The sequence below is a fragment of the Colius striatus genome, chromosome 10 (genome assembly GCF_028858725.1).
Source record: "Colius striatus isolate bColStr4 chromosome 10, bColStr4.1.hap1, whole genome shotgun sequence".
NCBI classification, from domain to species: domain Eukaryota; kingdom Metazoa; phylum Chordata; class Aves; order Coliiformes; family Coliidae; genus Colius; species Colius striatus.
The window spans coordinates 17,639,054-17,665,675 of record NC_084768.1 but is presented as its reverse complement, the minus strand read 5'-3'; the positions used below and the strand labels follow the sequence as shown (position 1 = coordinate 17,665,675).

The window sequence follows — 26,622 nt, the reverse complement described above, 5'->3', positions numbered from 1 at the left end:
GCATTATTGGTAAGGCCACTGTGTGTTGTGGTTGTATGGCCACCTCCTCCACACTGCCATCCCAGGTGGTTGTTACAGCCTTTGTTACAGCCCATGACAAATTCACTTGTGAGAGCTGTGGGCTGAGTTGGGGAACTGATCACACTGAAAGAAAAGTAAGTATATTTTTCTGAATAAGATTTATTCACTAATCTGTTCAGAAACATATTTGCTCGATGATGTAGACTGGAACAGCTGGAGGAGCAGCGTGCCAATGCAGTTGGGTGAGAATAAGTAGTACAGGATGGTAGTTGGGAAAAGAAGAAAGGCAGTAACACCCAGGGATGATTTGGCCTTTAAATACTTTTAATAAGTAATATCAAAGTAGAGATACAGAAACTGACCACTTCAAGAATCACAGAATCACAGAATCATTGAATTGTTTCAGCTGGAAAAGACCTTTAAGATCGAGTCCAGCCTTTGTCCTAGCCTTATGTTGCAAAACATGCTTTAACTGATACATTGCTAAATGCTGCTTAACATCATCCGTAGCAAAATTATAGGCAGTTGTCCTTAGTGGAGGCTAGGTCTTCTGCTGCTCTCAGAAGCTTGGTTAGATGTTTGTCATGGGTTGCAGTACTGCTCAGGACATATTGCAGCCTTTTTTTATTAGAAACATCCAGCTTTCTCATTATGTGTTGCTGCATTATAGTGTGCTTACACTGCAGACAACTAGAATGAACAGCTTGAAAAGGGGAAACCTTTCTGAGCACAATATGTGTAGGTCAGTGCAGTGAGTACAAAGCCTCCATCCCCTTGCTGGATACCTTTGCAGCTCAGGAGGCTTGAAGCTGTAAGCACACTGAGTGCCTGAACTACCAAGAGACCAACATGGTTTGGAAGCAGTACCTGTCTCTCCTTGGCCCTTCAGGGCCTGATCCTCCTCTGGGATGGGACACACATGATATACAGCCCACTTCAGCAGCTTAGCATTCTCCGTCCTAGAAGCATTCAGGTTTCTTATCCTATTCACTGTCTTCTAGGATTTTGCCTGCTGTAATGGCCTGAACCTCCTTCTCTTTTCCAGCCAATATATTTGTCCAAGTTTGTTAATGAGTAGTTTCTCTCCTTTCTTTCTTTCTTCTGTGTATTTTGTTAGCTAAAGCAAAAACCTCTTACCCTTCCCTGGCTTTACCATTCCTGTGTTGCCAGATAACAATTTCTTCCAGCTGGCCTCAGCTGATGAGATAGTCTGGACCATTTGAGCAGATGAAATGAACCTGGGCAGACTGTAGTGCAGAGTGGCTTGTGTTGCCATACACAGTAGCAATGCATAAAGTTGAATCCATTGCCTTCTCTTTGCTTTCTATAATCTGTTTATTAGGACATAAAACTTGTGCAGAAGCATGCCCATGTTCTGTCTTCTAGCTTTCCTCTTTGGTGACCTGCCCTGAAAAATGAATAGTGAGGGAGAGACAGAGAAACAAAATCACTTTGTGAGATAAAAAAGAGGGAGACAGAAAGATTCTGGATAATATCTGAGTTCCTTTGAAGTGAAGGTTGAATAGATTAGGAAAAGTGTAATTGCCACTCTTTTTTGGATATACTTTTACCCTGGCTAAGCAATTTCCTGGTTGAGTTTTTTATCACTTCCCAGCACCTGCTCATTTCAGAGGGCAACACTCCAGAGATTACTCTGAGCCAGTGCCAACAGCCAGCATTTCTCACTCCCTTCTCACACGCCTCTGCCCCTGCACTGCTCTAGACACACACCCCGATATAGAATGACAGCACATTGCCACAATTTAAATGACACTGCCTCTGCCTCTTGGAAGGACAGGTCCTCAAGAGAGCACCAACCACAGCAACACTCTTCCCTTGCAAAACACCCGTCTTCATCATGGCGTATAAAGCAGCACATTTGGCCTTTAAGTCACGGTGGCACAAGACAGACGAAGAACTCTGTCGGCACAGCATGTCCTTCGACTTGCATAAGGCAATCCAAAATGACTTCTTTCAGAGTTACCTTTATCTGCTGGAAAAGCTTCCCCTGGGTAAGTAGCTGGTGGGCAGGAGTGACTGTTTGTGTGTGTGTGACTGTGCTCCGGAAGGACAGATCATATTAGATAGCAGAATGCAGATAAATTTATGGCAATAAGTAGTAGTTTCAAGAGAGTGCTAGTTAACCATTTGGTACTCTCTCCCTCAGCCCCCTCTAATTGAGTACCCTATTGTTTTACTAAATACTCCACAGATTGTGGAGGAGGACAACGGAAGGACCAAAAGAAAGAAAGTTTGGCTTCTGTCTGATGGTTCCTTTTTTTTTGTCACCATGTAAGTAAAACATGCACTGACCTGTCTGAAACTCGGAAGGACAAATGCAAACCTAGCAGAGCTGTCAGGCCTTACTTTCTGTTGCCTGATACCTGTTTTGTTGTGTCCTTAGCCTTGTCATTTGTATTGTTTTGGACAAGTGCTTGAAAAGGAATGATTTATTAAAAAAGTTTTCAAGAGTCTTCATAATCCCTATCTCTGCAGCATGCTGCCTAAGCTACTGGTTGTTACCTAGGAGGAAGGTGCTTAAAAAATGTTTGTCTATAGCCAAGTGAAAGCCTCTGGTACAGGATGCCAAGGCATCTCTTTTTTTAGATACAGAAATTAAATATATACTTCTTATGAAAGTTTGACCCTAAGAAACAAAATTTCTCCAGGACACTACAGCTAAAACATAGATTTTTACCTGAGTCTGTATTAGGTTAGCATGTTACTTTTTAAGCAGAATTATTCAGCCTCCCAATGTTGGAACTGTTGGAACAATGTTGGAACTGTAGGAATTTAAGATGGAAAGGATGTGTCTGTGCTACCTTCACAGTGAATTGTTCAGGGCTGCTTCCTAACCAAATGATCCATTTAGGTAAGTGGATTATCTTACCTGATTTTGTGAAACTATATGGACCAAAGTGAGAACTCTGCTTAAGACTGTAGAATTTAGGAGTCCTGCAAAGAGAAAAAGCCTTTTCATATTATCTTAGTGTTTTGATATGGCTTTTCAAATGCACCAATATCTGTAGTTACTTCAAACGACACGGAAGATAAATACTCTTATCCCAAGTAGTAGGTAGCTGTGAACTATGAAAAGGAAGGAAAGATGGAAAGGAAGGAAAGTCAGTTATAAGTCAATGGAATCTCAAGAAGTCTATGAAAATGTTATTCTTTCATTTGTTTTGAAAATAAACACAATATATTAGAAACTAAGCAGGATTTCCTCCAGTGTTAACTGTTAATGTGAGTACTCATAGATCATCTTAAGGTTAGAAGGTATCATTATGAACTTAGAATTTCATGTAAAAGTTCCTGCATCAGGCTTGTAACTTATGACTGGGTCACAGTATATATTTATGAAGACAAAAATATCTTGATTTAAGAGCTGCAAATGACTCAGAATCCATCAGTCCATCATTAAGCTGTTTCCAGACCTAATTGCTCCACTCTTGTAAAACTGGATTTTATTTCTTGTCTGATTTTTTTTTTTAATTTCCATCCCTAGCCAGCAAACTTTGTAAAGTGTTCCTGTCAGACTAAAGATCATCTCTGCCAGGCTTTTCATGACCAGAATCACTAGGACTTCATTAAAGGGTTTACAAACTTATTGCCAGCCTATCCAAATTCCTTTGACTCCATAGAAAAGGTGCAGTGAGTCTAGCCTTCGTGTGAACATGCAGCACATCTGCCACTCCATGGTTATTGTCATGAAGTAAAAGTCTGCGTAAGGGCAGGTACTGTGGGGAAGCTCATGCACTGTGAATACACATCCAAGAAACTTCATAACATGCTGGGATGTAATGGTCTGGATGGGTGGACAGTCAGGCAAGAAGTGGTTGGGTGATCTGTCTCAGAAAATCGTGGTTAAATCCAAGGTCGCTGGAGTACGGCAAGGGTCTGTCCAGGAACCTGTTCTGGTTTAACATCTTTATCAACAGCCTGGAGAAGGTAAAGGACAGTTTGCTCATTCCATTGTTGTAGGTAAGGACTGCTATGCAGAAGCACCTAAATAGGCTGGAGGAAAGAGGCAGAGAGAACCTAGTGACATTCAAATTCACTGAAATTCAAAGCCAAATGCCAAGTCCTGTACCTGGAAAGGAAGAACCTTTGGCAACACCACCACAGTCTGGGCAGTGGCTAGCCAGGGAGCAGCCCTGCTGTTAGGGTTTTGGTAAACAGCAACCAAACATGAACCAGCATTGTGTCCTGGAAGAAAATAGGGCCAACAGGATCCTCTTTTGGGCTGTATTAACAAAAGCATAGCTAGTTGATTGAGGGAAGTGATTATCTCCTTTTATGAAGCAATCATTAGATAATATGTGTGGAGTCTTGAACTCCTAATGCAGAAAATGACATGGAGGGAATTGGATGACCTCCACAGTGAGGGAACTGCTGGAGCATATGCCCTATGACTTTAAGGGAATGGGGCATGTTCAGCCAGAAGAGACAGCTTCAGGGACACCAAATATCAGCCTGCTAGTACCTACAAGAAGATCACAAAGTAAATCGAGCTGAGTGTTGCACAGTGATGTGAGACAGGAGGACAAGAGACAGTGGCCATAATTGGAAATAACAGAAGTTCAGACTGGCTGTAAGGGAAAACTATTTGCCTGTGAGGACAGTCAAGCATTGGAACAGGTTTCCCAGGCGGGTTGTACAATTCTCCATCACTGGGAACTTTCAAAACCTATTGAATAAAGTCCTGGTGAACCTCATCTGACCTCACATCTGTCCCTGCTTTCAGCAGAAGTTTTGATGAGAGACTTCCTTAGGTCCCTTCCATCCTGTGATCCAGTGCTGTCTGTGACAGAGAGAACAGAATGTGGCAGGTCTGAATATCTCTGAAGAATGACATTTTCTAGTTCAGTTCAGAGTGGAACTGAGCAGAAATGAGCTTCTCATGCTTCAAGACTAGATCCAGATATCTCTGTGTAAACAGCATTAAAGGATTAAAGCAACACTGAAACTGTGACCCAGCAGGGTAGTTAGCTGTGTGTTTAACCCTAAACAAGAGTAATAACACTGAAATCAAACCTGACATTGAAACTAGCAGTGCTGCCCAGGGTCAGCAAGGTAGAAAGCTTTCTTCAAGCCATGTTACCTCCACACTTCCCCCACTTCATTGCTAGGTTCAGTGGTGGAGCACTTTTAGGCATGTTTACTTATGAGCTGAGCATATCTGGTATCACAGCCTGTTAAGAGAAACATGTCACTTTTACAGACCAGGGTAACATTTATAAATAAAAGACATGAGTAACTTTAGGCCTTGATCCAACAATGTACTTAAATGTGTGTGAATGCCCTTAGGCTCGGTGGACTTTAATGGAGCTACTCAGATGCTAGAAATTACACATGTGTTTACATGGGCTGTGGGACTCTGTGCCAGTGGGGTGAGATCTGCAGTGGAAAACTTAGATGATGAGTCCATAGAGACAAATATTCCTGTGTGTGAGGCACGTGTCTGTAAGTAAAATGTGCTTTTGGAGTGGGTTGATGTTCATCCCTTATAAAACAGAATTTAAATGGCTATCAGACCACAGTAGAGAGGTGAACTCTACCCTGCACCCAGATAACTGTTTTTCGACTGATGCACAAAGCAGATGTTGCATTTAAAAGGAGATACTCAGCCAAACTGGAATTAGTTCAGTATCTTGGAGAAAGCAGTTGGAGCCTCAGAATAATGTTCACAAATAAAAACTTCCAAAAAACTTACTTGCAACATTTACTTCTGCCAGAGAAATTCAGCAGCATAAATCCTGCAACCAAGAACTGTAAAACAATCTACTTGCAGGCTGGGATTGCACCCAGTCTTTTATATTAAGTGGTTCTTTTTTTTCCCCAGAGATTTAGGCCAGATGCACTGGGAAACAAAATTTTGAGCTGATCCATAAGAAAATATTAGAGAGAATATTTTGGACTTTGTAGGGCAAAAGGGCCTAAGAAGATACTGTGTCTACTGTAGAGGTTGGCATTCAGCTAGAGATCAGCACTCTGCATCCAGACTGTATTTGCTGCAACTGAAATTTTTTAATGTCTCATGACTGTGGAGTGACCTTTAGGGAGCCAGTTCCTGTTCTCATCCTGCTTTTGCAGAGGGCTTGTTTTAACCATTTCCACTTGGAGGACTTACCAGCAGACCCATCTAAAAGACCAAGTGTGTCATGAAAAATGTTTCTTCTTACTTTACCAGAAACACATTTCTAACCATAAGCCTTATAATTTACCTTCCTTAACACTGAAAAACTTGTGTGTGGAAGACACCGGCCTCATGCCCCAATGTCTGGGAGACTTGCAGCCTCCATCATCCTATCCTGCCTATGCCCTGCTTTACAAATCCATTGAAATTGGGCTGTGTATCCAAAAGAGACATCACAAATATTTAATTTCCTGATGCATGAGAGTCCTACATGGGTCATGGAAAGGGAGATGCCTCTGGCTAGACTGGTCCTGTGATAAGGGGGAGGCACCCTGGAACAGAGCTGCAACACTAACTGCCACCAAGGACGTGTATGCCTCCCCACACTTCTCTTTTGAGGTAGATTCCCACAAGTTGTCAAACCTCCCCTCTCCCTCTGGTCCTACTGCTGGAGCCTGCATGCCAGGCACAGCTGTGAGGCAGATCATAGTTGAGATTGATTAGCTGTGTCTGGAAAATTGGCTTGTACATTGACAGAGCTGGTAGTATTGCAAATTCACTAGAGGAAAGAGTAACACTGAAGGAGCAAAAAGTGGGAATTACTTCTATAGATTGCACACAGCAAGAATGAGACTATGTGTCTGCAGGAGAAGAATATGGGTACAGTGCCACCCTTTAACTTGTGTCCTTGCATGCCCTTAGGTGAGAGACTTGCATAAAAAGATCTCTGCAAAGTTTTATGCATAGAGAAAGACCCTATGGTTGCTAAGCCCAGAGCTGGTTTCAGATGCCAGCACGTAAGGCAGGCCTTAAGGGGCCCAGCTGGCCGGGGAGGAGCCACAGTCAGCTGGTGCGTGCATGCAAGTCCCAGGAGGCATTCTGCAAGCCTGATACTGGTTCTGAGTGAGAAACCTGAGTGCACACTACAGATCTGATATCCTGAACAGCATATCGTGCCCACGTGTTGCCTCAGGTCAGGCTCATTCTGAGTAGAAGGACGCTGAATGTTTGTTACTCATGCTGCCAGCTGCCTGCAACACCCTCTCCTAGTGTGCAGTCAGCCTATAAATGCCTTCAATCTAGCAAACCAGGATAAATCACTGTCCCTTGATAGGTCCATTAAACAAGCCCTACAGATTGTCATTGTACTTTTATATGGAAGATATTGCAAAGACAACATGCAGGCATTCAGTTCTGCTCACCAGACAGGCTGGCAGCTGAAACTGAGGAAAAAAGAGACACAGAAAACAAGATGGTGCCACTCCAGAGGGAGATAGTTTACCAGAAGCCACTGATGCACTGATGGAGTCGCTTTCCTAGGCTCTGGGAGCCAGCCTGGCCAAGTTGTTACGAGGATTGGCTGCTGCCCCTTTTGTATTAATTTCTTCAGCTGAATGGTTTCTTCTGAATATGTGAATATAATCAGTGGAGTGTGTAAAACTTCCTGGTTTGACCCTTGCTGGGCTCAGTGCTTATTGTGGTATAAATTTCTCAGGCATAACATAAATGTGTAATGGATTAAAGCTTTAATAGTATCCGTTCAGCAGTTGACTTAAGCAGGTGATGACAAGAGGGGCTGTAATGCTGCTTTTGTTGGATGAAGGATACGCTGGGCATGCTGCTTATGTGTAACCCAATAGCACTATTCTGTTTCGAGTGGTCCTTGGTGGTAATTATTCCCCTTCCTACTTCCTTTGTCCCCCCCTCATTTGCCTCCAAAATGTCATTCTCCTGCTGAGGATGGGCAGGCACACACTTATCATTCCCTGCTGAGCTTGCTTGCCCTCAATAAATACATTCCAGGCTTATATTCAGGGCTTCTGGCCTAGCTCTCATCCTCTGTGTGGAGGGCATAATTCCTGTTCCTCAGCCAGCATAAGCAAGGCCTGGCCTATTCAGACCCTTCCCAACAGCGACAGGCAGTGCTCCTGTGGAAGTTTAAAGATGCAGTAACAAAGCACTGCTCCCTGCTCTGCGTGTGTGTGCAGCTGTCAGGAACCTCTCCCTTTCTGTTCTTATTAACCCAAAAGGTGTTTGCTGCTGGATCCTTTCCAGTTCCTTGAGCATGCTGGGAATCTCATCTCACACTGTAAGGTGGTACTTGAAAAACTTGTTCCCAGGGTGACTCCATCCCTCCTTATCACTTAGTTTTCACAGACAGGCTTGTGATTGTGTTTTTGTGTTGGAAGGTCTGTCATGCACACAGGAGAATGCCTGGACACTTGAGCATAGGACAGTCCCAGGTGCTGGTTTCCAAGCAAACTGTTTATCACCTGCCTCAGTCTGAACTTTTGAGCTGCAAAACATACTTGCTTTTGATATGCCAATGCACATCAAGTATAGAAATATCCAGGATGCAGAGGAGAGACCTCAGTTTTCTAGAGAATAGGGAAAAATAGCCCTTTATATAGCAAAGCTTACAGGTTTTAATAAAACAGCTTTAAAGTTATGACTGCTGTACTTCACAAGCAAAATAGCCAATCAATGAAAAGAAACATCCAAGCCTCTGGCACACAACTTTCCAGTATATCACCCACTGATTATCTTGCTCTTTGATCTTTGACAGATGAAAATTTAGGACTGTCTCTCCTAAATTGTCCCATCCCCCTGCCGTACAGTGATTTAGGTCTGAGGCTTCCATCTGCTGCACGGTTCAGCTTACTTGCAGAGCAGCAAGACTGTACAGTATCACTAAAAATAAACCAGAGCGAGCGCCTCATTCATCTGCTCTCTTCTTGGGGCACTCTCTCTGCAGCTGTCAATGGCTAGAAAGCATATATGGAAAAGCGCAGGACACTTAGGTTTGTGAGAGCGGAAATGATTGCATAGCACAGCGATAAATGCGGCCCACAGCTTTGCTGGGAGCAAACCAAACCCCTTGCTCTCTCTGGCATGCATATTCACTGCAAACTCGAAATGATTTTTCACCGACACAAAACCATCATGCGATGACAAAAATGATGTCTGAGCCTGCAAGACGTTGGATTTGCCCAAAGGAGGCTGTATCCCTTCAAGGTCTCGCAGGATTAAATCCCAGTACCTTTCCTTCCACTTTTGCTTTAGAAACAGAGATTTGGTGATTTGAAGGCTCGACTTAGGTTTCTAGATCTTTGTCATCATGCCTCCAGAAGTATCTGTCATTAACAATAAAATAGTGATTTATCTGCTTGCAGTGAAACTTTACGCTTTGACAAGTCAAGTTATCAATGGGGAGATGCAGTTCTACGCCAGGGCCAAACACTTCTACCGGGAGGTGCCAGCCACAGAAGAGGGCATGATGGGAGACTACATTGAGCTCTCCAACACAGACATTGAATCCTCCAGGGAGTTTCTCAGGAAGTTTGTTGGGGTGAGTCATTTAATCCCATCTTCTGCAAGAAACAGTGGTGATGTGTCATAAATGACATGCACTGTGCCCAGTCACATGTATTTTAAATGGCACCATATGTCATATTTGATAGTTACAGGTCATAATATATAGTAATGTCTTCTGCCAGGTCATGCATCATCATGAGTACACATTTTGCCTGGCCTTATATCGTTATTTACCTGTTTTGCATCCTTTTCTTACGTTCCAAAGCTGCAAAGAGGATTGTGCAAGGAGTGCCTATAGCTGTGTTTGGGTAGGAGGTTAATTCTCAGCGCAGGACTGGGAACTTTCATGATAAAATCTTTACTGACTTCAATGGGAGATTTGTCTGTGCAAATTCCTGCAGTCCATTTGGAACAGTAGCTGAGACTAAATGTCAAGTTTCAGTTTTACCTATTTATAGATACTTCTGAGAAAGCTGCAACAAAACCCAGCCCTTGCCCCCCGCCCCCATCTCTGAACACTAGGACTATGTAGAATAAGCTACCCCTCAGGAATTTTTCTTTCTTGAACATTTCAGTGTCACTGGAGACCTTTGCAGGATGATTTCTAAAGGTCTGTAAACATCTTCAAAGGTCTGCTTTGACTTGAGATGCAAAGAGATGCCAAGTAGGATTTTAAAAGCACTTTACAATAGCAATATCATTTTGGCACTTAGGTTTCTGAAAATCCTGTTGATGCCTAACTGTGTCTTTGGGTTTTTGATAGCCCTTCCCTCTTCCCAGGGGAAAAGCCCAATAAATTAGCTCAACAGCAGTATTCCTTGCTAAAGAATCCACAAACATTGGGATGGAAATGGGTGTGAAGACAACTGATTGCAAAGTTCATGGCACCTGATAGGGGGAGGCTTTGGGGGCAACAAGGCAGCAAAACACAAATGAATAGCTACATTTTTTGAATTGACCATGGTTTGTATTATTGCTAACGCAAAAAGGCTTCACAACATTTCAAAGCCTCATTGTATCAGGCTTTCTACAAACACAAAATAAGAGAAAAAACAAAGGAAGTCCAGCAAGGCAGCGGAACCTGTTTGTAAAACAGCAGTTTCAGAAAAAAACCCAAATTGCAGCTTAGAAGCCTAGAGCCAAGGCATATTCCTTAAATTTCACAAACATATTGTTTTAAGGACATTTGTGGAAAGTTTTCATGAATGGCAGGTTTATATCACACTGTTAGGCTTTCTCATCTCCAAGACCTGAAAAGGAAAGTAGTCTATAGCAGGGTTTCACATGCCAAAGAGAAATCATACCCAATGCATCAGGTGTGATGACAGATAAAAAATACACCAGAGCCCAGCTCCTACTCCTATTATTAGCCAGGGATAGAAAGGATACTCTGAATGGCCAAGATCAAACAAGGAAGAAAAGAAAAATGAAGATAAAGAAATCTGCACATTTTGCTAATTCTGATTCAGTTTGTTAAAGCCTGTCCTATGTTGAGATACAGTCAATTGGATATGTTACTTATGGCTTATTTTCCACTCTTGCTACTGCACTTTGAATCCCACTCAACCACGCACAGGTATTTACTGGCTTTCTGTAGTAGTGACTTTGTTGTAAAGCTAAATTGAGTTGAGTCTTCTCAAGTTTATGGCTCTAAGAAGAATATTTTTTCCAATCAGGTGATCAGGATAGAAAAAAGCAATTTCCTTCACCCTAATATGAACTAGACTTTCTTTTTTAAAGAGAAGTTTAACAAAATCAGAGAATAGGAAAATTAGTTTCAGCTCAACTGAACTCATTTCACTTTTTTTTTAATTACCATTTTACCCTCTGAAAAGCTTTTCCATTTGTTTTCAGGAGTTCAAGTCAGTTCCAAAATGAAAAATCCTGTTTAGAAATGAAAAGTTGACAAGTTTGTTTTTTTCCTTGAAAGTCGTGAAAATGCAGTATCTTGACATTTTCAACATTCTTTCCCATATTTTTTGGCTATAACTATTCTCTAGATTTGAAATATCAGTTTCAGAGTGAGTTTTATTCTTCCAAAACTTTATTTGCTGGCAGAACTAGCACTCCTTAAAAAACAGTTGCCCAGTTCCACTCAAATTACCCGTCTTGAGTTAGTTTGGCTGGTGTGGAAATGCCACACAGTGACATTTCCCTTACATGACTGATGTTGCATACCTTCATGTATGGCATTTCTTAGCATGATTCTTAGCGCCACTGTAAACTGAGCTACAGTTTTCTTTACCATTGCAGAATTTATCTTGCCTGGGCACATGGAAGGAATTACAGAAAGGACTAGGGACTTGACTTATATTTTAGCCTGTCTCCTTCCCAGGCAAGTCAAACTGAGTTAAAAGTGCCACTGTGCTCAGGTTAAGAGGTTTTATGTGTGTGTGGGCAGAACTCAAACCAAAAGCAACATTACTTGAGCCAACAATGCTGTACAGACAAGCCATGGGCTGTCTTAGGTATAGTCACACTTAAAGGGTTATCAGCAGAGGTGTAGCGCTGCATGTTTAGGTATTAATGGCAGTTAAAGCCTTGATGTCTGTATAGACTCTGTGTTTTTAAGTGCCTACTCTGGAGGTAATGTGTAGAAAAATTAAATAAAGAAAGCAAAGAAAACATTACATCAGGAAAGGCTGTGAGCTATAGGTATGGGAAATTATAGAGACAGAGATTCACTTTATAGCTCCCATTCTGCCTTAAACCCTTTCTCGCTTTCTTGCCCTCAGTTCACCTGCCTGATTGGTTACTTGCTGAATGAAAAGCTTCTCGAAAGGGATTTTTCTCCTGTTTGATCATGGGGATGGAAGAGATATTGTTGAAAACCAGATTTAGTTATTTATTTTTACTTTAGAAAGAAAATCACAGCAATTTCTATCTATTTCTTGAACTCTGATTTCTTTTTTATCTTACATATCTACACTGCCTTCCTGCCCTTCCAAGATCTGAAGTAGCATCAGGAACATTTTCCACAGTTCTTTATCCCTAAGGAGAATTGTGAAGAAGTGTTGGGTCTCTATGTGTCTTGAATGATAGTAATTCTGAGTAATGAGAAGCATGTAATCAGAGAAGCAGTCAATGTTCCTGTTCTGTCTTAAAATTTTCACTTATACAATTTTCTTAAATAAGGAGTCTGGTTTTCAACTCAATTGGGCTTTTGGGAAAATGATTGCCTTCCAAAGAAAACGTTCATACCCTGTCAAAGCTCTGAGCACTTCCAAACTGAAAATATATTAGCTGAACACAGAATTATATCAACATTTTCATCACAAATGGAGCCACAGTGCTTCACATAGCTTCTCAACTGCCTGCCTGATGCTCTTGCTCCCTTTCAGTGAAGTGTGGGATCAAGCTTCATCTCCCATGATTGTTCCCTTTTCCTTCTTCTCAATGTCAAATGGAGATGTGTCATTAGAATTCCTTGCTGTGATGCATCATGGGAGATGAATTCCCTGCTTTGAGTGAGGTACTGTGACTATAGGTTCTCTGAAACACAAACGTCAAAGAGGTCATATGGCTTTTTGTCAAATTATGTTAGTTATTTTGGTAGATCATCCTGGTTTTCTCACCAGCTTTTCAAAGATTTTTACTTAATCCCTTTGGTGTAGGCCTGTATGGATCTGCCAGCAAACAATACAGAAACCCACCTTGTAAAGACCCAAGATACAATTCCTTCTTTCACAAAGTCCTTGTTACACCTTAGTCTGGTCCTCAGTAAAGGCCACGTGCTCCTAAGTGCAGCCTGTGTATGAATAATAGCTCACATCTTCTGGTGAACTACAAACACGTAGTCTCCAGAGTCCAGTAGGGTTGTAGGCTTGTGGACTCCTGTACACATTGAGAGATTAATCTTCCTAGGTATACAAATTGGGACCAGCAGCTCTGGACACTGGAGAGAGACTTTGGGGTCCTCGTGCTCTTTCTACAGTTACTCTATGTAACCAGATTCTCAGACGGGCTATTCATAGTCATGCCATTGACAGTACTGCCCCTTGACCTTAATAATCTACTGAATTACCCACTGAAGCAAGGCCAAAAAACTGATGAGTTAAATGATTTATACTTGGTCATTACAGAGGAAGTCTCCCTATGAGCAAGAAGAGCAAGACTATTTCCTTTAGGAGTAGTGAAGTTTCAACAGGGACTTCAACCTATAGCTTTCACTTCAAGGGGACAGAGAAAAGGTGTTTACATTTGCTTTGAATATATTTGTTTAACAGATAACTTTGGCCAAGGGAACTACAATCCCACAGTCAGTGCATGTACAGACTTAAAATTTCTGTTTTACAGAACAGCAGCAGACTCTTAAGAGCCTCTTTATAGCTAGAATGGAAGCTTTAGGGGTGAAATACAGCTTTCATTATAAAGCTCCTCTTACAGTGACTCATTATTTTCTCATAGACATAGCCTTTGTGCAGCATTTTGTCATGTCTGATCTCTGTCCAGAGATGATATTTATGAAGAAAAAAAGAACAGTTAAGCAAAAGTTACTCAATCACCTTTCTTGTATCTATGCTTATAAAAGAAATTCTGTATATGCTCCAGTCCAAACTTTTTGAGTTGTCATAAGTTGCCTTCAACTCTAAGGTCTTCGTTCAAACACAGCTTGTTTTGGAAACTGCACTCGGATCCCAAGGATGCTATGTATCTGCAGAGTCCACAGGCACCTTGGGAGTTCTGTGCTGCACGAGTTACTTCTTGCATGCAGTATTTGTTATGTGCTTGCTTTTTTGTTAAATTCTTACAGGACTCAGAGTAAGGCTCACTTAGCCCCATAGTTGGCTGTGAAGTATAGATAGTTGACAGATAAAGTTCCAAGGACTTCCTAAGGAGCAGTGGATCTTCCAAGAAAGATTATGAAAGATTATGTGAAAGATTATGTCACTTCCTTTACCAAGCAAAAACTTACTGTGCAGCAATAAATGTGTGGCTGCAACGAGGAGTCCCATCAACAGCAGCCTGGGAACACAGCAGGCCAGCTTGGCTCATACATAGATACCCAAAGCTGTATTGATACCATCCCAGGTTCTTAGCAGTCTTGCAACAGCCCAGTACAAAGACACAAGCCACTAGGCTTGATGGACTGGAAACCACAGTGGGTAACAAGGCTGCTATGATCTTTCAGGTGGTATTTTTTAGATTTCAAATTATTTTCTTGCATCCCACAGGGAGTGGGGAAAGCTGGCACCAACCGCGCCCTGGACTGTGGCTCTGGGATAGGTCGTATCAGCAAGCATGTCCTGTTACCGGTTTTCAAGAGCGTGGAACTGGTGGATATGATGGAGAATTTCCTGGCTGAGGTCCCAAACTACCTGCAGGGCAAGGAGGACAGAGTAGAGATGTATTATTGCAAAAGCCTCCAGGAATTCACTCCAGCCCCACAAAGATATGATGTCATCTGGATTCAGTGGGTTTCAGGTTAGTTCAGCATGATTCATCCAGCCCAGCATCTCAGAGAACTGCTTCCTAAAACTTGCAAGAAGACACCTGAGAGTTGTCCCAAGCCACATGCACAGGGGATACAAATCTTGTGGGGTTCATTTCAGGCCATGTACTGGAGGATGGTGCATGTTCTCAGAGCATAGCCTGCATCCTAAGGTGCAGTTGAGGACTAGGACTTATATATGGATTTTCTGTAGCAGGAATCCTCCTTCTTGCTTGCCACTGCTGCAGAAAGACACATGGAATTGGCCTCACTGTGAGCTGGGATTTTTAAATCGTGATTATCTGGACTTGAGAGTATTTCAGAAAACAATCTGAAAAAAAAACCATAGTGAAGTCACAAATACCTATAAACTAGGCTGTCGTGGTTTAGGCCCATCAGGGAACAAAGGCCACGATTAGCCTCGAGTACCGAAGAGGCTGAGGATTGCTCGAGGGCAGGGAGGGCTTAATTGCCGCTTAAGGTTCAGGACAAAACAGACCAGGCTACTCGGTTTTGGGGAAGAAAACAGAAAATAATTTAATGCAAAATCAACCAAAACATAACCAAAATGAAACAACCCAGAGTAATACATCAATGGAGAGTCCAACCAGCCTTTTTAAGAACACCTTCTTGCCACCCCTCCCCTCTTCCCGGGTTCAGAGCCCTGATCCCGGTGTTTTTACCTTGCCCCCCCCTGAACGGTTCGGGGGGGCAGGCAGTGGGGGGTTCAGTCAGTCGGTTTCCGAGAGCTTCTGCCGTTTGTCCCTCCTCAGGACGTTTGTCCCTCCTCAGGACGGGTGAACTCCACACCAGTCCTCCCTGCAAGTCCGTGGGGTAACTCACAAGCATGGCAGACTTGCACGGGCTGCTCCGATGCCCACTTATTCCAAAGGCTGCAGCTCTTCTCTGCCTCTCGTGTGGGGCTGCTCTGTGGCACACAGGCTCTCCAACACGGCCTGGGCCATGGCCGTCTCCCCACACAGTCCCCCGCCCGTCCGGGCTCACCCACACGGAGCTGTTGGTGGCTCTCAGTCTTGCCACGAATCTCCATAGGTTTCAGGGGCACAGCTTGTATTCTCGCCACGGCTTGCAGAAGGGTCTCCGGTCTACTGCTTCTCGTTCCTTCCTCCCTCTCTGGCTGAAGGGTCCGTGTGGTGACCTCCATCTTGTATCACTCTCCACCTCCCGACTCGCATTTCAAATTCCCGTCCCCTAAATAGTGATCGCAGAGGCGCCAGATTGGCCCAGCCGGGCCGGAGGTGGGTCTGAACCTAGGAGCCGGGGGAGGGTCTTCACTGCAACCCGCTCCCCCTGTTACCAAGCCAAAAGCTGCTCCTGGCTAAACCAGGACATAGGCCATGTCTTATACATGCACCAGTGCTTACCAAACAGGTCCACTTAGCTATGCCCCACAGTACTTTCTCATATACGAAGTATCTGTTGCTTCTTGGGGAGGTATCTTAGCGACTGTCCTGCAGCTTTAAGAGCAGCAGACTGATGATCAGAAAATGTAGGCTATGTTTCTCACCAAAAAAAGAGATTTTTTTTTTCCCCCAGAAAACGTACTGTAGTTCCTAACTTCACTTCCAGAAAGAAGGTTTTCTCCTAATATATGAACCTAAATGTCCACAGTACAGTTTCAGTTGACTATCCTAAAGCACAAGAGGAGGTCTGAACAACTCCTGTGCACCAAAATCCTGGAGATAGTTTCTTGCTTGGGAAAAAAAGAAAAATAGAAGTAGAGAGATTAGCACAGAAAATGGTTTTATTCAGGAAAACTTATTTGTCCTCTACACATAGTCTGAAAAAGTAAAAAATGGGTTCTTTATAGCTGTCCGAGCAAAATGCTTCAGAGCAGTATCATTTTCCTCAGTATTCTTGCTTTTCTTGAACCACCAGTAAATGTAGCTCCTGCTTCATCTTTTGAGCAAATCTGAGTCAAAATGAGAGTGAATGAGCTCAGACCTGTCGGAGACTGTGCGGATCAGCTATGTGGCTGCTAACAAAGGGAGCATACGCATTTTCTTTAGCATAGATACGTTAAGTATCAAACTACTACCCTCATGTTGAATTTGTCTGAAATATGCTGATAAACTCAATGCCTTTTAGTGGAGTGAGGGCATGACTGTCTGGTAGAGAGCAACACCGTGAAGATCTCATTTTCTTAGGAAACTAAGCTAAAAGCTAAGTTAAGAGAACATCACATTCCAAATTAGATGTTCAGAAGCTTCAGTGAATCTTGCCAATGCAATCTTGATTTGTCTTTTGTATGAGCCCTGGCTGTTACTTTATGAAAAAACAGAATGCAAGTTTATATTTCATATAGAAATTACCATTTTCCTTCAACTTGAAAGATATTCAGATTTAGGCTCTGGGGATTTTTTTCTTTTTCTTCAAGGGATGGCTAAAGAAACCTGATGTGCCACTTCAAAATGTGGTTTCGAAATGACAACTTCAATTTATAAAAGTTTAAATCTTCCATCAGGAAAACTAAATATTTTGACTAGAAAATACAAACAATTGTTTTTTCAAGGTTTTCATTCCATTTCTGACCACTCTTCCTTGTTAACTCCGTTTAGATTTTTTCATGTATGAAGAGTTCTCATTTTGCACTTCTCTGAGCCCTGCACTACTGATATCAATATAACAGAAGTGTTGATCTTTGAGAAGGAAGGATAAAAAACACAGTCTCCATATCATATTGAAAAAAAGTACTATTTTTAAATACGATGCTATAAAGAAAAATCACAACAAGTATGGGGTAATATAAAGAGTTTATTTGGCATTTTGGAGGGTCTGACATTCCTCACTGGATCTTTGCTCCAGAACTCTTTTGATGGGTACAGGATGTTATACAAAGTTATAGAGATTTCTAGCATTAAAAGACAGGGGGGACTGTTAGAGTCTCTAGTTTGACCTACTCTATGTCACAAGCTGTTACCTTAATTCCTTTACCCTTGTACTGAGCCAATAGTTTGTGTTCCATTAAAACATATCTTGAGAAATTCAACCACGCTTGATTGGAGGACTTCAAGAGGTGGTAAAATCCACTTCTGTTGGTAGTTTCCAATGGGTAATTACTCACACTGTTAAAACAGTTGTCACTTATTTCCAATATGAATTTGTTTGGCTTCAGCTTTCTGCCACTGATTCTTATTATGACTTTAACCACTAGATTAAAGAACCCTTCAGCACCCAGTATTTTCTCCACTATTCCCATTGACTTCTGTCCACATCTGGTGCTACTACTGATATGGATCCTAAATATTGATTAGAGTTTGTAACTGTTGATTTTTTTGATTTGACCAAGATTTTCTAATTAAATCTGGTAGGACTGAAACTTCTCCTGCAATAAACAGAGTATGGAGACTCAAATCAAGACACCATTCCGTTACATACAGGAGGAGTCTGTTAGAATGGTTAATAGTGATTTATTTTCCATCTTTTCATCTGTAGGATATCTGACAGACAAAGATCTCCTGGAGTTTCTCATCCGGTGCCAGAATGGCTTGAAGGATAATGGTGTTATCATTCTCAAGGACAATGTAGCCAGGGAAGGCTGTATCCTGGATTGTCTGGATAGTAGTGTGATCCGAGACCTGAACATCCTCCACAGCCTCATTGAAATGAGTGGACTCACCATCCTACGAGAGGAGAGGCAGGAGGGATTCCCTGAGCAGTGTGTCCCTGTCTGGACACTAGCCATGCAGAAGGGCCCTGGCCATTCCTGATTGCATGGTGAGACTGCAGAGACTGGACTATGGATGAACTTCAGTACTCGGAAGGAGAAAAGCCTCTACTAGAATCCTCCTAGCAATGCACTGCTGCTACTACAACTCTAGGGCAGCAACTCCAAAAGGATCAGGAGAGAATTAAAATTGAGCCAGCTTCTCCAGGGAATAGTCTGCTTCTAAATCCTGCTTCTCCATTTTAAAAAGCCTTTCTAACAGCTCATTTTTAGATCTTTCTTTCATTAAGGAGTCAATACCAGACAAAATTCAAGTACTAGAAAATAATTAAGTCTGAAGCTTCCGTAGTGGCTAATACATTTTGGAGTGTTCTGTATGAGGTGTTAACAAATAAGCCTGGTTTTTACTATGGTGCTTAAGTCTTCTTGGAATTTAAGACAAATCTGTCAGATCACTGAAGCAGGAAATTCAAATAGCTTCTGGAAAAACTAAGCCAGATTTTGACTGTCAGCACTATCTGTACTTTAGAGTATTTAAACCAAAAATGTAAGGAAAGTTTTATCCATTTGTTGGCATTAGCTATGCAATTCATTTCTCTTTTTTTGCATTTGTGTCAGTTTGGAAAATAAGACAACCTGGTTAATTTTCCATTTTTAGGAAGGACTGTATCCTTCTGATGTTTTTGCCATAGAACAATAGTGGTGCCTAAGGGTTTTCAAACTCCAGGGGAAAATCTAAATGACAAATACATGCATGTTTGCATTGAAATTTTATGAAAAGTTTGCCCCACATACTACATTCTGGAAAATATTTTTTCAAAATGTTCACAGTGGAAACCACTTGAAAGCTTCTGTTTATTATTCATACCACTGTAAATGTCTTTCTTTCCCACATTCAGAACTAGTCTGGCACCATATGCGGAGCTAATGGGATTTCATGGGGTGTTAATAGTAAGACTGTAAGAAGAACTAATACAGTATTGTATTAATTAACAACTGTACTAAACTGCAGAGGGTGTTGGTGTAACCCAAAAGCATCTATGATTTATATTCAAACAGCAGCTGTATAAGCCTGGATTTGAAAATACTAACACACATACCATCTCCTTAATGCTCACAGAAATGACACATTAAGCTGCTTGTCCTGTTCATAAGGGCACAGAAAGTGCTGTGGGAGGATGGATGTTTGTTTGGAGAATTTGAAATTCTGCTTCATTCTGGATGAGGACAAGAAGGGAGAATTTTGAAATTCTTTATGAAGGAAAAGCACAACAACCACAGACTTTTCCAAGTTAATTGTTTGTTTTATTAAATTCAGACAAAATTAAAGGTTTCTTTTTAACTGGACTTTAAAAATAATTTATTTAAAATATTCAGTGTAGTGAAAATTCAATTAAATATGGCTTGTTCAGAATTTTAGAAATGAATGAAAGCATCAAAATGGATTATCCTGACTTTGTCTGAATTTTTATCATGTTTTAGCCTCCTGAACTGCAATTCTCGCAAAACTTATCAGATTCTTAAAGAGCTGTATTATGACAAACCTCTGTGTTCTGATGGAAAGAGGTTCTATAAAACATCCTCCATGTGACTGTAGTGACAATTATCTGTGTCAAATACTGTCATCTATGTTAAATTAACTCAGATAGAAGCCTGAAAATAACAATATCAGGGAACTTCTCAGGTTTTAGTACACTTTGCCATCCTTTGATAACAAATCTCTAGTTTTTATTTTAATTGCATAACTCATCTACTCTAGCAATATGGTTGTATATGTCGAGAATTTCCAGTTTATGGCAGAGGGCTTCCTGCCATCAAATTTTACCCAGTAATTGTTCTCTTAATGTGCCATCACTAATCGTAGTGTTAAGGAAAACAACCCTGGCGATTTGGTGAATATTCTGGCATGTCATATAACCTTGAAACCTATGGTTCCCATGACACAGATGCTTCTGGAATGTTTTGGCTAAGTTTTCCATTTGAATCAACTGTTAATGGAGGTAAATTTAGTAGAGAATATTGTTAAAAACCTTAGGGGAGCACCTGCATTCTGGGATTGTCCATGGAACGAAATACTTCGAATTCCCATTAAGCCATGTCAATGCTTTCATTCTGCTGAGGCTGTTAAAAGCTGACGTGATCTTTGGAGTATGTGCAGATATCTAAAGGAAACCCAGTAATTTGTTTTACATGAAAGAAGCATCAGACCTATAGTTAATAACATTGGTTAGCAATAACAGGAGAATATTTAGAAGGCCTTTACATGGATTACAAGTTAATGTGTCCTTCACCGTTTTTTCTTCCAGCCAGAGTCGTCTGCCGTGGTGCAGAATACTTGGGGACTACTGGAGATCCTAGTACAATGGTGTCTGTGCCAGGCACATCTGAATGGTGTTGGTCACTACAATGGTGAGAGAAATTGCGGAAATAGGGAAGTAAACAATTTTACACAAACCTAAACAGCTGCCACGTCTCACAGGTCAGACTATATCAGCTGTTAACTTACACACCAGAGTGGGTGCAGTTCATGAATGAGAGACGTTGTTCTGAGATGGATATAGAATGTAAAGTGGTTTAGGATGAAAGGTAGAGTATAAGTGACCAGTATTGTTACTAGTGAAATAGGTTTTTCACGGTTGAAATGTTCTTTCGTCTTATCTTCTTTTGTAAACCTTTCCTATTTGAATTTCCAGAGTACATATACAAAGATGTGTAATGAAAATTGGTTCCCTCAACTATGTGAGAACAGAGACAAGTAAAATCTTAATTTAGTAGAAAAAACGATATTTCATGGTTCCCACATTCCTGGAAATTAATGTTTCATGGCTACATTGCTTCCACAGTAAAATATTAAAGCTTTTCTGGTGACATAATGAACCTCAAGAGTAAAGAAACACAAGCCCGCAGGGGCTTAAATGCATGAGATTGCTGCAGACTGAAAAATATTTTGGATTCCTCATTTTCCAATGTGTATTTTAGTTCAAGAACTTCCAGTCAATCAGTGTAGGCTACCCTTAAATGTTCATTAATTTAGGTAAGGGCCATTCTTGGCTTAAAAGTTCAGATTTCTCTGGACTTTACCATAGTGTATAATAATAATAATAATTAATCACAAATTTCAAACAGGAGATATTGCTTAGAAATCATGTTTGTATCAGTTGCTATTTGGTATTCAAAGACTGGTTAATCAACTCATTTGCTCTGCCTCAACTTTCAGGTTACTTAAACTATGCATTTGAAGAAGTCTTTAGCTCACCAGATTGTAGTGGGAGTTTGAGTCCCATTTATTTAGTACTCATTTAAGACCTGTTCTTGATCTCAACATTACCAGAAATTTAATCTGAGATCAAGACCCTGGCTTAGGCAAGGTTCACAGAATATTCAGGGTCCTTCAAGATCAAGCCTTCATTTATCACTGACAGGTAATTAGTGAAATACCCATTAGTCCATCAATCAGATGCTTCTCCCAGGCAACCACTACTCAAGTAAACACCAAAGTGTTTAGCCAAAGTGCAGTAAAGCCCAATTGAGCCACATCACCATCAAAGCTCTTGTAATACTTGGTTTACCAGTTTACCCTTATCAGGTCCGGGGCTTCTATTCTCTGTGACTGAACACCAAGTATTATCCTTTTTATTGAATGTGAGGTTCCTTGCTAAAGAGATCTTCAAGCTCTGACTAGAGCTCCCAAATGCTACTGCAACCCAAACCCTTCCCTGTAAGGAAGCGAGTACTACAGCAGTCTAACAGCGAACACAACTAGGCAACTCCAGCAACCATTGAAGCTCAAGCTGTTTGTGTTCTGAAAGCAACTCAGATATTACAAATGTCCTTTCATTCCTAATTGGAAGTGAGCACCGTCATTTCAAAATGTGTCACTAAATGGATGTTCTAAAATATTTTGTTTCAGAAATACCAAAATGAGCATATAGAATGTTTTTAGTTTGACTTTCTTGTTTGGATGTTTATATAATCAAGTCTAAACTGATGTATGGTGAGAGATGATAATAAAGTACATGAAATAGGATTATAATAGTTGAAGTGAAACATTAGTTTCCTACAGAATATACTAATAAAATAACTACATTGTCTACCCCCAAATTAATAAAACAAGTCAGTAATTTCCAGAGGAAACAGGCATTTCCAGAGAAACAGTCCTGGCAAGTAGTACTTGCCCGAACTCTTTTTCTCCAGACATATCCCATCCATTCAGGCAGCTTGCTGTGTGCCTGCTCTAGGGAGCAGCCACCTTAGGCTCTTTGACAGGCAAGAAGAAACAGGCACCTCCAGAGCAATTCAGATCACCTCAGAGCTGAACTCGCTTAACTAAGAGAGTCTCCTCTCTCCCTGGTTGCTGTACATGGGGAAAGAAAGTGCATCCTTGTTATAACCAATTTGGCATCTTCATTGTCCTTGTCAAACTGAAGTACAGTGTGATCTGAGAAGCTGCAACTGTCAAAACCAGAAAAGAGCATGGACTTGGATAACCAAACACCCATTAGAAATCAAAATCATGGTACCAGTATACTACACTACTGGGTGCAATATATCACTGCATAAAGCCAGCTGACAAAAACTTTGCCAGTCATTCCCAGTGCCCTGAGTACCTTTAGGCCATTCACTTGTTTTTTCCATTCTCTTAATCCAGGCTCCCCAGAGCGTTTACAGTGGCATATCAGATAGTAGTCCTGTCCAGAGGAACTTCACTGTTATGTGTGATTAAAACCAGTTGTGTTGCATCCCATTCCTCTTCCCTTCCTTTGATGCTTCTTCCAACTTGCCAAGAAAATCCCTCCTCCACTTGCCAAAAATGATTTGTTCTCCTTGGACATCACCACATCTCACTGAAATAAAACAGATTACCTTTGATTTTAAGAGGACGTAATTCTGTTTATCTGAGAGCAATAACAACACGCTGTATTTCAAACATACAAGTTAATACCCATCTCTTTCAATTGATGTCAAGTAGGCACTCCCAGACCTTTGAACCAAACCAAGCTCATGTTCTCATTATCACCATAAATAACAATATCTGTATGACACTCTACATCCCTTGACCTTAAGCATATGTTACCATTGTGTTTGGGATAAGGAAACTGAGGCACAGGAGGGTGATCTGGGCTGCATTACAGCTTTACCTAAGTGGTAGCTGTGAGTGATTAACACCTCCACAAACTAGGCCACTACAGGAACTATGGTGTGTTTTACACGCAGACACAAACTTACTCTGATTGTGCTTGGAGCAGATTGAAACAGCGTGGTTGAGCTTAGCCTACTTATTAGGCCAAACTGATATGTCCTGCAAAGAGTGATCTCAGGCTGAACATTGTGCTCATGAATATAAACAGCTTCTGTTCCTTTGAAAGCATTGGAAGAACAACCTGCTATATGCCTGCAGCATAAATAAAGACAGAAAATTGGTGGAAAGTCTCTCTTCACTCCGTCTCTTCCGAAAATGTTGAATTCCAACCTGTCATAGTATTTTCAGCCTCTTGAGACTAAGGCTTTTAGAGGTATTTGAAGATGCAGAAGTCCTGTAAGTGCACAGTACTTAGCAAATATCTATTGGTGCCTTTGGATGCCTCTAAATCTCTGAAGATATGGCTTGTAGGAACCTCAGCTTCACACAAGACTACATGTGCAGAATTATCTAGGAGACTAGATTTGAAAGCATTTAAATGCCTGTCAGTTGATGTAGGCATCTAGAGGGACTACTAGTTCAATCAAAGTTTAGCATCAGTATTTCTTTGAACACCCCTCAAGGTAATGTAGGCATCTTAGGTCCAAATAATCTCACTTGATTTGAGAAACCTAAATATAGGTGTCTCATCTAAGCTAATGTTGAGGCTCTTTGCAGTCAGCAGAGAAAAACCATCCCATGCAGGAGACACTTGTAGCAGGGCTGTGCATTCATCCCATTGTAGACAGATATTGTACTGATCCAAGCAACAGCAAAGTCCTTCTGAAAGCTCCATTGAACTGTACTGCTTCACAGTGACTTGAGCTGATTTGTAGGTACATTACACCTAGTTGTTCTCCTTTCCCTGACCTCTGACAATGCCCAGTGAATGTAAAATCCTAATTCAGAGATTCTCCTCCAGATCTTTAGCAAAGATTGGCAAACAGTGGCACACATGCCATAAGTGCTGCCAAGCCTCTATGAAGCACTACACAGCAGTTCCTGAGCAGCCTTCTATGTTCACAAGCAGCCTTACACAGCCGGGAGCAGCTTCACTTCCTGCTGCCACTGATGCTGGGACAATCCTCCAGCGTGATGATCCTCTCAAACTCCTCCAATAACAGAACAACAAGCATACGGTGTCATTAACTCCAGAAAGTTAAAACATCCCAGATCTAGCTTCAAATTCTTTCTTTGTGAGATTTGTCTGTGTGTACTCACACAGTTAACACCTGTACACGTGTATATACATACATGTGGAATACATGAAGTTTGTATTGGCCAATGTGACCTGTGACCCTTGGAATAAGTGTCCCATGCCAGCTTTTCACCCTGTGCAACACCTGCTGCAGTGGATCAGGGGCTGCTATGTAATCTGGATCCCCAGCCACACAAAGAAATGGCCCAGCACTGTGTGCCAAGGCTGAATCAGCATTGGATGTCATCTGCTCAACCTGGCTCCATCCCAGGACTCCATGGCAGGATCCCTCGGGTGACACCTGGCATGTCTCATATGTAAAAGCCACTCAGATCTGCCCTAGCCTCTTTGAATTAACATTGCTTGTATCTTAAGACTCTTGGTCATCTGAGAATTCTATCATATGGTACACAGGATAAGCTAAAATGTCTTAATGACTTTGTGACTCTCTTCTCTATGATTGCATGCAATCACAGGGCCCACCAGGCATGAAATGCTTCTCACTTAATTTGGACATCTAATTTGGACTTGCCTGAGGTTAAGGTAATTGTCCAGACTTCCCATGATTGTCACTTAGGAAAGATCAGCGCCTCACAGAAAGCTTCTTCCCTCTCACTAGGATTATCCCATATATTCAGTTGTACAAGAAGCCTACAGGACTGTCTTAGGTTTAGACAAGTCATTCTTAGATGTTTGAGTGAGATGACATGAATTGCAGCTAAAGTGTATAGAAATCCATGGACCTCACTGTGAGACCAATCTTCAGTGCGTTCAAGTCTGTTCTTTCTCCCACAGATGCAGAACTTGGATCTGCAGCCCCAGCTGTAAACATCTTACAATTCTGAAAGCCTCTGCTGAGGACCAAAGCCAAGGTTGTCAGAAATGTCTCCATCTTGGACCTTTCAGCATTTTCCTTTCAGAAGGTATAGGCATGGAGACTTCTAAAAACTCAGTGAAATACAAAATTGCCCTGATGTTTGGCCTGTACTTCCCCGAGACAGAGGCTGACCCTCTCTTGGGTCTTATTAAATAACACATCAGTTTTATTTATGGATCAGTACATGAGTGCATTACTAAATAAACAAGTGGCTTCTCCTAAAAATCAAGGTACCATTGGTAAACTCTTAAAAGTCCAACCAATAAAATAAACAGACTCCAGGAGTTACCTGTGACTCTCGCCACTGCAGTAACTTCAAGGTAACAAGAAGTCAATAAACCCCCATCAACAAAATCCCCACTGGGATCCAGCAACTGAGACTCTGAAGCAGCAGTCATCAAGAGAAACTAAGTGATTCAGTAAAACATTAAAGTTCCCAGAGGAACCATATTTGGGCTGCCCTGACTTGGTGAGAGAAGCAGCCCTGACGACTTACCAAAGGTAAAACATAAGCCATTGAAGAGGCTTCTATTTGGATGGGGTCTGTAGACCCTCTCTACTATCTAACTGTAATTAGGCTCCATAACATCCCTAGCTGTCTAGATGCCAAGGCAGAGGGAGCCTGAGTAAGTGAGTACTTTCTCACTCTACACTGAAGTAATTCTACTGCTCAAGTAGGATTCAGTCCCTCTCATTCTGTTCTCCTTGATCTTGTAGCTGCCTAAGCTGATGTCTGATAGCGCCTTCAGTTTGCAGCATGCAGTAATTATGATTAAA

At 41.5% G+C, this 26,622-nt stretch overlaps 1 protein-coding gene across 10 annotated transcripts in view; it reads left to right on the top strand.

The window, feature by feature from the left end:
• NTMT2 (N-terminal Xaa-Pro-Lys N-methyltransferase 2) overlaps positions 1-26,622 on the top strand; it is a 57,922-nt gene that overhangs the window by 13,869 nt on the left and 17,431 nt on the right. For 4 of the 10 annotated variants that reach the window (XR_009819364.1, XR_009819365.1, XM_062003663.1 and 1 more), the window contains exons 1-4: positions 1,699-2,033; positions 9,331-9,506; positions 14,647-14,896; positions 20,898-21,000. Coding sequence is in view for 7 of the 10 variants with exons in the window: in XM_062003663.1 (XP_061859647.1) it covers positions 1,880-2,033; positions 9,331-9,506; positions 14,647-14,896; positions 20,898-21,000 (683 nt within the window). In the remaining 3 variants the exon portion in view is untranslated. Of the gene's footprint in view, positions 1-1,698; positions 2,034-9,330; positions 9,507-14,646; positions 14,897-18,359; positions 21,001-23,239; positions 24,019-26,622 lie in introns of those variants that run through there. The other 6 variants (XM_062003667.1, XM_062003666.1, XR_009819366.1 and 3 more) reach the window with 5 other exon arrangements.